This window comes from Notothenia rossii (assembly GCF_949606895.1).
Source record: "Notothenia rossii genome assembly, chromosome: 5".
NCBI lineage: Eukaryota > Metazoa > Chordata > Actinopteri > Perciformes > Nototheniidae > Notothenia > Notothenia rossii.
In genome coordinates this window covers 68,451,601-68,469,534 of record NC_136903.1, presented here as the reverse complement: position 1 = coordinate 68,469,534, position 17,934 = coordinate 68,451,601, and the positions used below count along the sequence as shown (strand labels likewise).

Genomic DNA, 17,934 nt, shown 5'->3' with positions numbered 1-17,934 from the left:
TGGTGGAAATGTGTTCATGTGTTTGGAATCTTCTTAGGATTTGATGGGAAGCGAGTTATTGTCTAATAAGCATAACCTCATGGTTATTGCCGACCTTAAAACTCTCTCATACTGCCCATGTCATTTTGAGAACCCTAATTGATGCAATGTATCCTTTAGCTCTCACAACCAACAGAACCCTTCCCCAAATGTATGTAAATGTACTGTAAGTGCCACACCTATCACCGTGCTCAAAGCTCAATGTCCCCAGTGAGCACTGATCTGTTTAACTAAAGTAGTATAGTTCAGTCATATATTCGACAAGACAAAATAGTATATGAGTACGTTATAGTGTGAGATTTGCCTGTTTCCCAATCGGCTGCACTGTACTGAATGACACACGAACACAATCTACGCCTCTCAGCCCTTTCCTCACCCACCTTGTGGTATTTATGTGACTGAATGCAAAGGGACAGATATCATACAGTGCAATGTGTGCAGAGAAAAGGCTGGGTGGAAAGCTAATACTTAGTATGGCCTGAGGAAACAGAGGCCTGTCAGCTCGGCCTTGCTGTCTAGCTGGCCGAGTGGGTCACTGCGACAGATCACCTCAGTTTGACCACGTCACCGCCGACTTCCAACCCCTGGGAGAGACAGTTAGAAATAGCTAAATGTTAGGCCTGTCTGGATCACACACGTCACATTGCATTCACATGAGCGCAACTCATATTACAGTAACCTCATGGACATACGGAAATACTACTGAAACAAACGCATACATATAGCACAATAGAAGCAAATAAAAGAAGTAGCAACCCAGACAAAGAAAAAAAGCCAGACGCACTCACAGTTTTGCCAGACAGTATTTCACGAGTAGGAGACTGAGGAGAGTGAGTCATCTGTTCTACTCACCAAATGCCTCTTCCTTTTTGTCTTTCAATGTTGAATCAGAAGCAGCAGAGAGACACTGCAATATTCAATGTTTCATGGAATGTTTTGCTAGTTTCACCCTGCTCATATCAATGTCTACAGCACAACGCTTGAGGTGCTTTAGACGGACCTTCTGATGTCTTGTTTGATTGGTTCCAGGTTTATCAGTGCTGTCCAAAAGGTCACACAGGAGGATTTTCTGATATGGATCAAAACATTAAGAGAGAAACTCAATCTCAAGAAAGTAGAGCCAATACCAGCAGATTTATTTTTCTAAACCTCTACAGGCGTAATAAAAACCTCATCCAACTTATGCCTTTGTCACTCATGTACACATTTTGTTTTTGTCATTTTTTCTAATATTTCTGCAGAACACAGTTTATATTCTTTTCTTTTTTTTCTGGTAACAACAGTTTCAGATTAACTGCATAAAATGTGGCTATCTTCAGACCCAAATAAACATACTCATTACTCTGCTGTATATCATTTGTATATTCGATCCAGACTAAATGGCTAGCCATTGTGACAAGCTACATGTATGTTAACTGATTAACATGTCAGTGTAATAAATGAGTATAACATGTTTTGAATTTGAATATCCTTCAAATGAATCAAACATATAATGCTTATTGCTGCCTCAAAGATTTTAGCTTAAATCCTAGGCTGTGGCCCCCAAACATATAAAAGCAGCCATTATTTAATCCTGTAATGGAATCATGTTCGGAGCAATGCATTGAGAAATGTAATGCTCCACTGTACAGCATGTGGACGCTTTTAACAACTAAAAATAATGGATGTGTTTGAACACACACCTAAGATGCTTATTGTGTGTTCCAGGCTTCCAAGATGAACCTTTCTCAGCGCATTTTAAGTAGTCGTGTGTTTGTTTATTTATTTATTAATTACCTCTGTTGACATGGTTGATATCTGCTTTAAATGAGTAAGCCTCCTCCCTCTCACAACCTTGACCTTTTAGACACCTCCAGTGCAGATGGGATGCACTTTTGGGAAAGTCTCCACTCCTAGCTTTCCAGAGATGCAAGAGATTTAAGGGGGTCAGGAAAGGGGACTGCTAGATAGAAATCTAATTAGGTGATTGTGCTTGAGGGAGCTTCGCTAGATGCTCGATAAACTCCCACACGCTCGCTCTGCTCTTCTCATTTCCCTCTCTCGCTTCACTTTCTATCTCTCCCTCAGCAGTTTGCACTCACCCCGAGAGGCAGCCTGAGAGTCCCCCTGCTGAGGGCACAGTCACAGGACGCAGATCTCAACTCACTTAATGCATCTTCACTACTTCTTCAAAGAAATGAGTAGATTCATCTCTCAGCAGATAAAATAAAATGTGCTTTAAGTGTCATCTCTTTTGCTCATTATTACTATACCTTTAGACTGAAATAAAGCTGAAAGGGCTCCAAAGAATGATGAGAAGATAACACCAGGACTGCTTTGACACACAGCGCACACAGTGGGATTCTTCATAGATCACTGTGGATTGGCTGGACGTGTGGTGTGATATTTGAAATAATGAAACAAGACTTACTATATCATGTGTTTGTAAGTCTTAAATGAGTCTCGCAGCATTCTGGCAATTCTTGTAACATTGTACATTCTGCTGGTAATACATTAGAGCCAGAACAAGTAGTGGAATGTGGTACTACACACTGGTTATTGTACATCCGGATGGGAGAAAATGAACTGCTGTTCTTATATGGTGGCAGCTGAGACCCGAAGTTAACATGGCATGTTCTATTTAATTCTAACTCGTACAAAAACTAAAGTCTAATATTCTTTCTAAGTTCTTTACAGAAATGTATTGTTGTTTTTTAAGAATCAAACAAACAACATTAGCATGTTAATATGTGAGCTTTAAAGGGGCTGCTAGGCTCATTTTGAATATGTTGAACAGAGCCATGATCTATTGTGTTGGAACTATTCCTTTAAAACACTAATTTATTGTAAGTTTTAACAAGTTTGCACGCTTTTTTTCCTTGTGTCCTTCTTTTTATCCCGAAAATCTGCTGTGTACGTACATACACCTTACTGCTTGAAAAAAGCTTAGTATTGACACTGACTTTATAACTTTATTTTCCTTTCTGTCTAACACATTCTCAAAGCTCCTGTATTTGTTCATCCCACTATTTTATCGTATCAATATTATTGCTTCTATTGCAAACACAGTCAGTTTTCCTATGTGCCTTATTCTACAGAGGTCTCTCGACAAAAGCGATTTCCTCTGAATATTTCATATACATTCCTTTATAATCAACTCAATGAATATTCCTCAATGAGCTGCATTTAGGGGTATCTTAACAAAGTATAGCTACACAAAGTATAGCTACACAGGCTCAGGGAGATTTCCATCATAAAATGTATATTTAATAAAACATGAATATAAAAAATGTGTATGGAAGGTTCATTTTCTGAGAAAGGAAATGTTTGTTGTAATGTTTTAGCTCCAGCCTTTTTATTTCTGTAGAAAAATGTCAGAGTTGTTCATGGTGTTAAACACTATAAGCGGAGTCTTCCATACCTATTTTTCTCTCACAGAAACACACTGTTATGGATCCACAACAACTTACATGATAAACAACCCGAAGGACTATTACTTTGAGGCGTTTATCAGAATGATTGAAGCAGGGTGTTCGATTGCTGGAATTTCTTTACGAGATCTTACACCGCATGGTGTCAGATAAGATCAAGGGAAATCTATCAAACCATTACTCAGCTGTTCCAAGAGCAGTCTCTTCTTTATGAGGCAGGATACTTGTAAAATGTCAAACATAGGTGTATTTACATGCCTCCTCTATCTGCCCTTTCTATTCATCACTGTGATTTTCTTTTCCTATGAATATTTGTCCTTTGCATTTATCTTCTCCAAAGCATTTCCCTCTTACGCTTGTCCTTTTCAGAAACATGTGTCTCTCATTTCTCATCCACTTGCAAATTGATTATTCAAACTACAATACCGTAGATATAATCCATACCCTTCTGGCACGTAAAGACATCTGCTTTATTGTGCCACTTTAAATGCTCAGGTTGCCTGCCTGTTCAAGACAGCCTCATTCATTTGTAGCAATGCACACAACTCTGAATGATGATCCCGCGCCCATGCATTACTGTGACTAAGATACTGCCGAGCACACTTCCGGGGCCTCGATTGTACCTTCACAATAAAAAGCTCCTCAGCATTGATGTTGCATCCCTGACACAGAAGAGGCTTAGTCATACCCAGAGCTCAGGGAGGTTGTTTGGGATAATATGGCTTACTTCGTAATTAGAAAATGCTACGGCATGATTTCAGGGTAAATCACTTGATTCTTCCTTAGCGTGCTGCAATATGTGCACTCGAGAAGCACACAGAAACACATGGAAAGGAACCAGGAATAGCAGCCTGTATTCCTACAAAAGTTGATTAAAACAGAACTAAATTATATAAGAAACATGTAATCTGAAATCATACCCATTGTCCAGATTGCTATTGATTTATAAAATATGATGGCTTTTCTTGCTTTCGGGAGGGATGGTTATTCATAGAAAAAAAACCTTCAGTGTAATGGCTGCTCTACGGGCATGTCAAAATCCAGTTGATGTAGTTTAATGGCACACAATTTAGGTGCAAAGTACGTTTCAAGAAGCAAATGCGTCAAAACATTAGTGCCAAACCAAACCTCATTCTGAGAGCACTATGCCCATGCATGCTGACCAGCGCAGGCAAATGTGTTAACAACACAGAAGACAAAATAACTTCTTTGAAGCATTGCAACTTTGAAAATAAATATAACTCCAACAATTACAGGTACTATTACTCCAGTGCTCTAGGTGTGCAATGTCAGCTCTCGTAACGGCCGTTAGTGAAAAATAATTTCCCTAAATGTCTTCAACTTTTATGCTGAGTAGACTTTGTTTGGTTTTGTTTCCCCCATTCATCTCTTACCAAAAGACAATACTCAATATAGGCAATAAGGGCTTGCTTTAAGTTGGAGTGTGCAGTAAACAAAGATGAGTTGAATCAAAATAATAAGAAATGTGTGGCAGCAGAGCAGAAACAGCTGAGAGATGGGATGTGAAACTATCATTTATCAGCTTTTGGTTTGATGCTTAGTGCAGATTCATAGACCTGGAGGAGGATGGATTGTCACTGAGAGGCCTGTGTTAATGTGAAAGGATCTCAAGGGGTTGTTTGATGTCTGTTCAGATCACAGTGAATCATATCTCACCTTATTGTATCCACACAGAGTTCTGAAAATTGGATCACACTTGAGTTGTATCTTTGAACGTGGATCACTATTATTATATGACATTACATAGGACTACTAGACCCTCACTTAGTTGCAGATCTTTCCTTCTCTGTCTCTGCACATTTGCACCTAGTCTTTGCTCTTTCTTAGAGCAAAAACATATGCCAGCCCAACACAATATATCCTCCTTTCACTGTTTGAATGCATGCATTTTAGGATAGTTTTTTATTTCTAACATTAAGACATTTGTTTCATGTTGCTGTCAACTTTCTGGAGGAAGACATGTTTATCTCTTTGTGACTGCAGCCCCTTTGAACTGCACTTTCACAGGAAGCCTTCGGAGTCTGTTGCATCCAAGTACACTTACTCAAACTCACTTCCTGCCTCATAAAAGAGGCATTTGAAATGGAAAGTTTAAAGTGCTTTTCGTATTCATTCGTTTCCATTGAATGAATCTGAGGATATGATCTAACCTCTGTTTCTTTTCTTTCTGTGCTTCTCTTCTCTTAGCTAATTCACACTATCAGTGTGGTAGATAAAGACGAGCCACAAGCTGGACATCGCTTCTACTTTACCCTGGCCCCTGAAGGCTCCAGCAATCGACACTTCACCCTATGGGATGTCAAAGGTGAGAGGGCAAAGAACCTTATGGTTTATTGGTAAAGAAGCATATTTTTATGGTATGGATGTCAACATCCATACATACAAGTAAGAATCTGTAAGACTGGTTGCTATATTTTTTAGTGGATGTGCACACGATTTAAATGTGCAAAGGTAAAGGAAGATAATGCTTGACTGACAAGTGCTCGAGATTGTGTTGACGTTCTTCTATTTCCCTGAGTGATTGGCATTATGAGAGTTTGGTCAAATGATTGAGGGTATTTTTCAAATGTAGACCTTTAAGAACAATTGAGTTTGTTTGAAAGACTGCAGCTCTAAAAGTATTGAAATGATCGGTGAGTACTTTGACAATGTCACAGTTCATTGAGATGCCAGATGGTTGCTGTTTTAAAGTAAGACAACTGAAGGAATACACTACCAAACGATTTTAACAATCACAGGAGGCTTTCTAAAAGTTTTTTTATTTATCATTCAACTTATTATCAGACACATTTTTCAAATAGCTTTTTGGTCTAAGCAGGTCTATGTTTTGTATTAATGTAGTATCACTTTTAAACAGTTTAACACAGCATCTTGATTCCTCTTGAATGGAATGTGAACAGCTTAAATCATTTTCTCAAGTGTCATCATGAAAATTGCATTCTGTGAAAACACAACATTTACACGTATCTACACAATGTAAGAAAACATTACAATCACCGTGCTCCCCCGTGATGAGTCTGCTTTGTCAGGAAGATGAGTTTTTTCATGCTTGTCTGTGTTTTTGCAAACGCACTTGCAGATTCCCTGTTTATAGATGTGTAGCAAAGTGAATGTGACATCTGGCTAAATCAAGATTGATCTGACACCAGGAAAATGTCAGTGGAGCAGCCCTAGCAAGGGAAATGTCCCAGCGTGACGGCAGCAAGGCCCGCTGCACTGCCACTCACATCCATGTGAATAGATACACACATATTGTACATACACATGTGCATAGAGTGGCAGGAAGTGGTATAACCCTCTGGCCCTTGTATTCTCTCATAAATTCGCACACATGCATAAATACATATAAACACACTACAACAGTCAATCAATGTCCTTTGTCCTCAGTTTTTATATATGGTGTGTCTGTATTTTTGAGTGTGAGTGTGTGTGTGTGTGTGTGTGTGTGTGTGTGTGTGTGTGTGTGTGTGTGTGTGTGTGTGTGGGGGGGTGTGTGTGTGTGTGTGTGGTGTGTGAGTGAGTGAGTGAGTGAGTGAGTGAGTGAGTGAGTGAGTGAGTGAGTGAGTGAGTGAGTGAGTGAGTGAGTGAGTGAGTGAGTGAGTGTGTGTGTGTGTGTGTGTGTGTGTGTGTGTGTGTGTGTGTGTGTGTGTGTGTGTGTGTGTGTGTGTGTGTGTGTGTGTGTGTGTGTGTGTGTGTGTGTGTGTGTGTGTGTGTGTGTGTATTGTGTGTGGTGTGTGTGGGTGTGTGTGGTTGGGTGGGTGTGTACACACTTGTCTCGTTTGTACCAAAGATATATGTACTGGTGAAAACAAACACCAAGGCAGACCCCTGTATATATTCTGGTGAAGACAAACAAAACCCTGCACGTACTTTTGATCCTCCCACCCCTCTTTTTCCACACTGGTGTCTCTTTTCATTGACACATTTGTCAACCTGTCACTTTCAATCTGTCACTTCTTCTTTTCCCCATCATGGCCTCGCATTGCGTTCTGTCTCCAAGCCTTGACATACAATGATGAAAAGGTTGTTTTTTAGGTTTCTCCCCTCCCGCCCCCCATGTTGCTAAACTCTTTTAGGTCGTTGCTGGCAGTATGTAGCGCAAAACCTCATCTTTACCAAACAAAGTTTGCTGTTATGTGACAAACTGACATCATGTTACCTAGATAGTCCCATATCATGCTTAAAAATAAATGAAACAAAACTGAAGAAAAACATAACTGAAACTTTATAGCACATTATTTGTACTTCTGTTTTCAATATTGTGAACAGGTTAGTTTCTTTCTGTGGGTTGGTCAGTCAGAGAACATATGCTAATGTCAGCCAATTGTATAAAAAGTGAATGGCAATGTTAACGTTATACAACGGCTTCTCTAGGCTGTAATAGCGTATTTCTTCGGCTTGTATGGCTGTATTTGTTCTTTATGCTTGCTGCCTGTAAATGTAAATCTAATGTGACAGCTTAAGGTCAGTTTCAAGTGTGTCCACTAAATAACAACATTTCTATTTTCTCTAACATTAAACAAGCATTTCCTTTTAGTCGTGCAGGAGACGTGGCTCCATGATGGCAGTTTCGGGCTGTTTGTCAGTCCTACTCTTTGTTAGTGAAGAAAATATCTCAACAGTTATTTTATAGATTGCGATTAAAATGTGTAAAAATATTAAGCTTCCTCGGAGGATGAATGCAAATGACTTTGGTGATCCACTGACATTTCTTTCAGCATCACCATTAGCTCAAAATGTCACTGGTTTCAATAAATTATTCTAAAATCAAACACCTGAAACACTAATGACATTCTCATCTGCCTGCAGCCATACTTTGTGTTTATTGCTAATCAGCAAATATCAGTATGCTGAACTTAGATAGTGAGCATGGAAAACATAATACCTGCTATAGACATCAGCATGGTAACATTGTTGGTGTTAGCATGCTGACTTTTGACTTTAGCACAAAGCACCACTGTGCCGAAGTACAGACTCACAGATCCACTAGTATGGCTGTTGACTCTTTTTATTTTAGCTTTGACCTTTTAGACAATACCCGCCTCCCACTAGGGTCATCACTCTGCCATTTGTAGTGTTGTTTCACTTCACTTCAAGCATATGTTTCTTTGGAGTTCCAAACATTTGTTTAGAAATTTGGTTTTAATCGCAAACTACACAAGATGCCTTAGATTATATGTATTTCGAGAACTTTCTTTAAAGAAGACAGCCGATGAGGAGAGTGCTGTTTAAAAGTCAAAAGGACATATTCATGGGCGTACCGTTCCCGCACATAAACAGTAATATGAAGATTGTTCTACATTTGCCAGAGGAGCTTTAGGGCGACATGGATAACGGTGATTTATGCTCTGGGAGATGGATGGCTTGGTATCGGCAAGTCTACTCACAAAGCTTCTGAGTCTATTTGTCAAAGCCTCCTCCCGTTTTCTGTTCTACATTTATCTATGTCTCCGGGAGAAAGCTCATATACACACCGGTGAAGTTTAATTTCAAACAGTGGCTCTCTCACTCATTTTCTCTCCAGTTTTTTATAAAGAAAAAAAAAATGATAAATGTTAATAGCACAAAAGCAGCCAGTGAAATCATTCTACCCCGAGATATACGTGACAATCGTGCCACCCTTTGTCTAAAGTCCTTGGAGTATGCATTTTGGCTAATGATTTATTCAGAAGAAGACAAGGATAGTGCTTTTTTTAGGATGACCCTTTTACTATAGTATGGATAAATAGGCCTGTATAAACAACTGTCCTGCTGTTATATGTGTTCACTTCTAGAAGTACAGTGTCAAGTTCAAATGAACAAAAAAAGTAATTCAAGCTCTCGCTACATGTAGTATTATCAATCCAACTGCAGATGAAACCAAGCATCAGCGAGCAGAGTTTGTTTTTCAAATATTAAGTTGCTCATGTGTAATTATCCTTGTTTCTCTTATCCCCTACCCCCAACACACACACACACACACACACACACACACACACACACACACACACACACACACACACACACACACACACACACACATACACACACACACACACACACACACACACACACACACACACACACACACACACACACACACACACACACACACACACACACACACACACACACACACACACACCGCCCACCCAGACAACACAGCTGGAATCCGGACCCAGCGGTCAGGCTTTAACCGCCATGAGCAGAATGTGTACTTCCTGCCTATCCTGGTGGTAGACAGCGGGCCTCCCTCCCTCAGCTCCACAGGCACCCTGACCATTCATGTCTGCGGCTGCGACCCAGGTGAGAGCCACTGCACCATTATTAACATTATCATCACTGTCACCTTCATCAGCAGCAGTAGCAGCAGTATATAAAAGGTCACCTACGTGCTATTGGTTTGGTCAGAAAACAGCACTTATCAGCTTATATTTTATAAAACAATGTAACACAAAGCCACAAATATGCACACTATTGTCCCTCGGAAGGGTTTTCAGTGGTGTGAAACGATATGCCTGATAAAAACTGTTTTTCTCTCTTAAAGGTCACCTATTATGCAAAATCCAGTTTTTCATGTGTTTTATACATCAACATGTGTCCCCTATGTGTAAAGAGATTCTGGAAGTTTCAGGAACAAAGATTCTCTCTCTTTTTGTCCTGATCCATTTATATAAAAACCTGTCTGAAAATGAGCCGATCAGATGTTGGCCACTTTGTGATGTCATAACGTTTTTTTGGCTTATGTAACCATTAGCCAATCACCAACCAAGGTAACCCCTCCCAACCTTATCACCTGAATCTCCTCTAGAGCACCATTGTGTTCTTTTTAAGCAAATATCTCTCAGAGGGGCGTGGGGAGTGGCTCCTTATTTTCCTCTAAGTAACAGACAGAGAATCAGCACTTTTGAAACAGGGCTGAAACAGAGGGGATTATGGGATGCTGCAATGATCTGTTTGGTATTTGGAGACAAACACTTCAGAGACATGTTTGTATATATCTGAGACCTATAATACAGTGAGGAAAAACTGTAAAATAGGGGACCTTTAAAAATACATTACCTAATCCTTGTCCACTGATATGCCTGATAACTGGTGTTAAATTATTTACACTAAATGTTATTTTTCCTTTTGCAACACAGAGGGAGCCATCCAATCCTGCAACGCCACAGCCTATTCGATGAGTGCGGCTCTCAGCCCCGGGGCACTCATAGCCCTTCTGGTCTGCATTCTCATCCTCATAGGTAAGCAGATAGATGAACTCATGTATGTATGGATGTATGAGGAGATACATGTATGGGTCTATGATTGATAACTAGAGCAAGGGATAAGCACAGCATATTAGTATTGCTCTTTAGGGGTCATTCCTAAATTCAACCATTACATTCAATGGAAGGATAAAGTAAGATGGAGGGCTGCACCTAAATAAATGGCTCCATGTTTGCTGCTCATAAAATCATGCAACCTACATGTAGCATGTGCCCTAATGGATTGAACACTTTGGGAAGTTATATATAGTTCAAGAATGGAATGGAATTGCAGAAAAACTAAGTCGGGTGACATGAAAACAAGATACATTTTTGATATCTCCCTCTGAGCGTTTTTCCCATTAGACATGTTATTGCTTATTTTCTGAAAATATTGCATGGTTTAAATAGAAGCCCAGATGATGCCTGAGTTTATGAATGATATCAAGCCAATTTGGCTGTTGGAGCACAGACAGGGATGGAATAAAAGGGAGTAAAGTGGAGGGGGGTTAGAGAGAGCAAACAGGCTAAGGAGCTGCCTCAGCACTTGTATACCTCTGGAACACGCTTTAAATAGATGAGGCTTTCCAGACATTCTCAGACTTTTATACACAGACACACACACATGCTAACATACACATGCATGCACACACTCACCCTCTCAGAGGTTGAGCATTGTCAAATCTAAAAAATGTATGAGTAAGCTTGTTCTTCTTAGCATCCCACTCCGCAGAAAGAAAAAAAAACTACAACGCTGTCACAGTGTTTTGTCTCCCCCACTCTCACCTATACGCGTTTCACATCTTGCAGGCAGTGAATGATGGATGATGTGACACGAGGCAGCTTTAACTGTGACTAGCATTGCTATCTATTTCTTTTAAAAGCTTTTCTAATGAGAGTTGTTAAAACTCCATTTCCATGAACCAAACCATCAACTGGAGTGAACTTCAAAAGCCGAGCATCATTTATTCATCATGGTTTTAAAAGCCTCAACAAGAATGTTATGTATAAATCTGAGGCAACCTCTGCTGGCTATACAAATCAGTGTGCAGTAGATATATTGTGGTTTTGGGCTAGATGACATGCCCTCAAAGGCTTTGGGAGTCAAAACAATCCTCTGGCCTTTAAACTTGTGGGCAGCTATACTGCAGAACATTCAAATGATGTGGTGCAAAAATATCTTTTTATTTCATTGCAGCTTAAGTGATTTTGATTAAAACATACATTTGGCAGAGTGCTATAAGCTGTAATGCCTTTACTATTAGTTAATGATATCATGTTTCATGGTATTTAGACACGACTCATGAAATGATGCATCGTCGGTTCGAATATGGTCAATGGTACAGTCCCTGCCACTTTGAGTGACTGATACTGATTGGTTCAAAATGGACTGAACACGCCTCATCAAAGCACTGAAGGACAAGCTGCATCAGAGTACCTGGCTTCTGCCAGTCATCATCTGTCCACTACGGACTCAGGGCTGCAGGGCCTGTGATCAGGGGGATGGGCAGTGTTTTCACAACTACTGTGGTGTGAATAACAGTCAGCAATCTTATTGACTGCACATTTCACAACACCTTTCTGCTTCTGCTTTACCTTAAACTGTGCACACACTAGCACACACACTTCCGTGCACACAGTGTGGGTGTGCTCATGCATGCCCAGCACACATTCACATGCTTAGACAAATCCCTCCTCACATATTAACTGCAATGCAATGCGTTCTCTCAATGTGCTATTACACACACACAGAGACACACACACATTCTTCCTCCCCACACACAGCGTCTACCTAACCAGCCAGCCAGCACTCCCTATCTCCAGAGGCTGGACCGCCTCTATTACATCAATTGTTGGATGATGAGAAAAATGAAAACAAATCTCTGCCTAATTACCTTACAAACAAACAGTCCCTCCATCAGTTCATTTATAGGCCTGATATGATGAATCCATTTCACTGCGTCGCAGCATCTGCATGCATCCATTCCAATTACCTCCCATCTGCTTGTGATGAACTCCTGGGTGGGGGCAACCAGCGCAGCCCAAGGGTAAATTAACCGTCTTGTCAGAAACGCTTATCCCAACATCTGTACACATGGGGACTAGCTTACATATAGGAGGGAGCCATACACAGGTGCATATGCTTCCTACTTAGGTATATTCTGTACACGATGTTGTATTAACATGGCCCGCGGCATGTTTACCTCCAATATAATAAACAGGTTTCCAATAGCATACAGTTTAAGCATCGTAGTACCCTAATAGGCACTGACACTCACATGTTATCAGTAAAGATGTGTGTTTCAGAAGAGCGGTTATCCGATCGACTTTGCTTCAGAGTGAACTGCCACATGCTCTCACTGCTTCAATACTGTTTACTGAACAGCATGTGATCTGCACATATGAGGGAGTTTACATCATCAAGTTTTCTACCTCCTATTTATTCTCCTCATTAGTGTACATTTAGAGTAATTGTCTAAGGGCTGGTTTAGTATGCATGGTAGTGTGCATTGCAATTTACCACAAACCATGACTGTTTCCTCAACCCAGTGGCAATTAATTCACCCCATTCATGGAGGAGAAGAACAAACACAATGGTTACAGACACTGCTCTCCCAATGGAGCCCGGCAAACAAAGTTAGAAGAGAGCGTACATTATCATCCGGAGATACTGCATCAAATCCCCATTTCAAGATCAGCAATGCTCTTTAAGCTGGCACAGCTTTTCAGGCAAGGAACACATGGGGCGTTTTCACCGCAAGTTGTTTGTTAGGCCACTTAAACCAAATGAAGACAATTACCAGGAGCAGCAACAAGTCATTTGTACAGATTATATGTTTGAAACCCATGTTTTGTAGTCGGGTTTCACTTTTCTCTGGAGAAAGAAAGAGGAGCAGAAGGAGATGAAAGCCAGACTGTGTGTTTTATAGTCACACCCTGACGTACAAGGTCACTTTCACAGGCTGCTTATATCCCAGGCTTTTTTCACACACTAATATATGGGCTTTAACATGTGTAAATTTCCTACAAACAGCACATAAAGTCATGACATTGATCTAGTTAGACTGTGAAGTGATTTAGGCATATCTAATTTTCACAATGTATGGATGGGTGTTCGGGTGGGTTCAGAGCATCAAACAATCTGTCCCAGACAGCACAGGCCCCGGTATAATTGATAGTCTTTTTATCTCTGTGGGCTTGTAGGCATTTATTTTAGGTAACAGGCTATCTGTTCCAGAAGATGCATGGTGCCCACTGTTTAATGATCTATCTAAATGTCCCCTTCACTGGCATCCCGTTTTTCCCCTGCTAAAGGGAAGAAAAAAGGATTAATTCCACTACACAGTTTCACAGTCCATGTCTGTCTGGCCACAGGATACAGATCCTGCTGCCAATCAAACCTCAATAATTAAGATAACATTTGAACACTTTCTTTTTTTCCTCACAAGTACTACATTTTCTTCCCACCAAAATGCATTATTAATAAGCCTGATTGTTATCTCCAATATAAATTATTGTATCAGCATGTATGATAATTACTTAAATGGCCACTCATAGCTCTTATTAATTCAGATGATATTGTGAAGTGGGGGAGCAGGAAAAAAACACGTGCTGGAAAGGGTCAGATTTATTTTGATTAGTAATCCATTATAGAAAAATAAATTAATGAACTGAGACCACCACTGTGGATTCATAAATTGTGGTATATTTTTTTGGCTTTTTGAATTCACGTCTGCATACTTTTAGAGCATTTTTCTCCTTTCGCATATCAATCTCTTCTCACTTCTTTCTTTGCTTATCAATAAGTTGATCAAACAAAGCTTTTATTTTGGTTCATCCATGAGACTATTACATTGAGTTGTCCAGTATGTTGCTCATTACTCTCCAGTATGCATAATTAATTCATAAATGCCTGTAATATGATTTTATCATCACAGAAAATGACATTTCCTGTTGCTGCACGTCTAAGACAAATGTGGTGGTGGTGGTTACATTGGGGAAGGGCGCAGCCAGAGGAGGGCTGATTGAGTCAGGGGGTGGGTGTCTGAGCTAAGTGAGACTTGTCTAATCATAAATGTAGGCACTAATTAAAATAACTAAGCTGAAATTAAAGCCTCATTGATTTATCTCTGCATACAACCTTTGTTTTCCTCTCGTCTCATTAGTCTATGATGTGATCCATCTCAATTGCTTTCTCTTCTTTAATCCAGACTTAATTTTACGAGGCATTTCTTTCTCTTTGTAGATGGTTGCCTCTGCTTTCAAGTAGTGATGGAACTTCAAACTTTTAGTTTCACTCGATTTGGATGAGTATTGAAATAGAGTTTGGTATTCATTAGGGTTTTTTGAGTTATATCTCTGTGCAAGGCAATTACTATTGAGAAAAATCCATGCTCATGCATTTGGAATGTAAAACTTGATCATATATTATCCTCCCCCTGCTGTGCCTTTGCCCTTTCAGGTGAAATCAAAGTTACAATGGAAGTAGTTAAAAACCTTCACATGAATGAAGAAGTACTCCTGTAGACCCTCATACATGTGTGTGATGTGAAGCAACATACACCATGTATGTATACATTTAGCACACTGTTTTCTTCAGTGTTGTTTTTCTGTATGTTATTTTTCATAGCAGTAGCAACAGGAGGGGATTCGATGTTTGCATGCAAGCTCTCTAAACACAGCATGATATCTCTTGGATTCTGTGCTGCAAGACATATGAAGCATGTTGTAATGTTTTATAAAATGCTTTAAAAAAAACCTTAATTGCAATCCTAGTTTTTTATTCCTTCCCACTTTTCAGATTGATCTGACAATGTCCATGTAACCGTTATGTTGTGCTGTGCCAAAACATGTGTTGTATGATGATGAATTAAGAATATCATTGTTTTCTTTGTAAACTAACAATTAACCTGCACATATTTCACTGTCTGAGTGGAATTTAAATCACAATATTACTCTTTATTGCTATGTCTCCTTCTCCAACAGTTCTCGTCTTGCTGATCCTGACCCTGAAACGCCACAGGAAGGGCCAGAGGATGACGGAGGACGAGGAGGACATGAGGGATAACGTCATCAAGTACAACGATGAGGGCGGAGGGGAGCAGGACACTCAGGCTTACGACATGAGCGCCCTGAGGAACCTGTATGACTTCCCAGAGGCCAAGAGCTGTGACTCTGGCCCAGACATCCGCTCCCTGCCGCAGTGGATACAGGCGAACCGTGTGGGTGGGGGTGCAGAGGGAGCGGCAGCGGCAGCAGACTTCTCCCTATTCAAAGGCTACATCCGGAAGAAGGTGGAACAAGCTGATGCAGACCTGTCGGTGCCACCATATGACTCCTTCCAGACATACGCATTTGAGGGCAACAGTTCACCGGCGCTCTCACTAAGTTCCATCCACACGATGTCCACCACCTCAGAGCAGGATTTCTCCTACCTCAGCGACTGGGGACCACGTTTCAGGCAACTGGCAGGCTACTATGCTCCAGCAAACCCTGAGGAGGAAGGGTCCTAGCACAGCTCCTCTGCAGAGAGACGTTTAAACTCCTTCTTCCTCCTTCTTCTTCTCTGCCTCCTCTTCTCACCCTCTGGCACTCATCAGAGCCAGCACTGTGTTCCTTAAAGACCGAGCACCATCTCTTTATCACTTGACAGACAAATCCCACTTTCAAACTTTGAACTCTTGTTTTTTTTTACATTCTTTGCTTTTTGTGAGACCTCAGCAGGAAATCTTTGGCGATGATACGAGACAGAATAAAGAAAGAGATATTCAGTCACCAAAATTGCCATTTAGATTTTCTGTCATCTAAACTTTAATTTGTAAACTGTAAAAACTGTTTTTAGGGTTACAAAGTCTCACCATCATGTAGGTAGGGTAAAACAATTCCACGGCAAATTGTCTGGCAAATATGTATTTATTTGAGGAAATATTTAAATATTTATTTGTTTTTATGTATTTATTTATTTATTTATTAACACCATGATCACTATGGTAACTATAACAGTGAACTCTGCTGAAGTGCTTAAGAAAACGTGAGGGGAGGAGGACATTATGAAAAGAATGAGGGACAACATGGAAGAAAGAAAGATGGACTGCAGTGGCAGATGACAACACAAATATAGGCAACAACGTGACATTAGGGGTCAAATATAAATTACCTTCTGGAAAATATTTCTATTTATTTTCTATGACCACTTTTGTAAAACAACTTACTGAAGACATAAATGAAATGTAAAGGGAAAAGATTGAGTGAAAAACTGCAGAAAAGAAGAGCCGGCAGTTCAGTCTGAACATTTGAGACTGACATACTTTAAATGTATTATAGTGATTTATAAAAGGGGTTTTGTCGGTCACCAACTGAGGACAATTGTGTGTTAACAATTTCTTTTCTTATCCTCTCCACAGCCAATTGTAAGGCAATAAGGCACAAACCGCAACAGTGATTTAAGACTAAACAAAATGACTGTTTCATTAAATTGGCTGGTCGCCAGCATTGTCCCACAGGGAGCCAATTTTCAATTTTAGATTTTGTGTGAGAATGTGTTCAATGTGTTTAATTCCTTTTATAACCTGAGACGTTTGATTTTGCTTTTGATGTTTTGTTTACTTGAGTGGAGGGAGGGAGGGAGGGGGGGGGGGGGAACTAGGATGGTTGTGTAATGAATGGACTGGTCACATCCACCTGATATCCACAACCTGTTCAATGTTGACATTAACTTGCAAATGTATTGAAAATTTTAAAAAAAAAGAAGAAGATGAAAACAAATAAATATTTAATTTTTCTTGGTAAAAACCTGCATCTCACTGTGTGCAACAATCGTACATTACTCAGTGAACTACTTGCTAAATAAGAACATAATGATGGAGTAAATAGAGCATCTGTATTACTAACTATTGTTTGCCACTTGTTTGCAGAGAATTTCTCCTGAATAATGAATAATTCTGGAGCTAGCTTGGGTTTACACCAGAGGTTGATTCAAAGTAAAGCCCATATGACAGGCCACAGCCAAACAAAGACGTCCCCGCACGGCTCCCTCATGGCTGCCTTCTGCCAAAACTTCTGTAATTGTGGTAGTCACCAGAGGTTGCTGAAGCATATGAAGCAGCTTTCATCTTTGTGATCTGCTGCTGAAATGGCCAGCCAGACAGTGGAATTCACATTCACTTGCCTTCATAACTAGAATTCAAAGAATATGTCAGCTTTGTTATCATAAGTAGGTCTACTGTATCCACTGACTA

At 40.1% G+C, this 17,934-nt stretch overlaps 1 protein-coding gene across 1 annotated transcript in view; it reads left to right on the top strand.

Annotated features, from left to right (window-relative positions):
* The window catches only part of cdh22 (cadherin 22), a 44,114-nt gene extending 26,845 nt beyond the window's left edge, over positions 1-17,269 (top strand). Inside the window, exons 7-10 of the mRNA XM_079684495.1 lie at positions 5,658-5,775; positions 9,606-9,755; positions 10,592-10,693; positions 15,683-17,269. Of these exons, the coding sequence (XP_079540621.1) occupies positions 5,658-5,775; positions 9,606-9,755; positions 10,592-10,693; positions 15,683-16,209 (897 nt within the window). The 3' untranslated portion in view covers positions 16,210-17,269. The remainder of the gene's footprint in view (positions 1-5,657; positions 5,776-9,605; positions 9,756-10,591; positions 10,694-15,682) is intronic.
* The last annotated feature ends 665 nt before the right edge of the window (positions 17,270-17,934 follow it).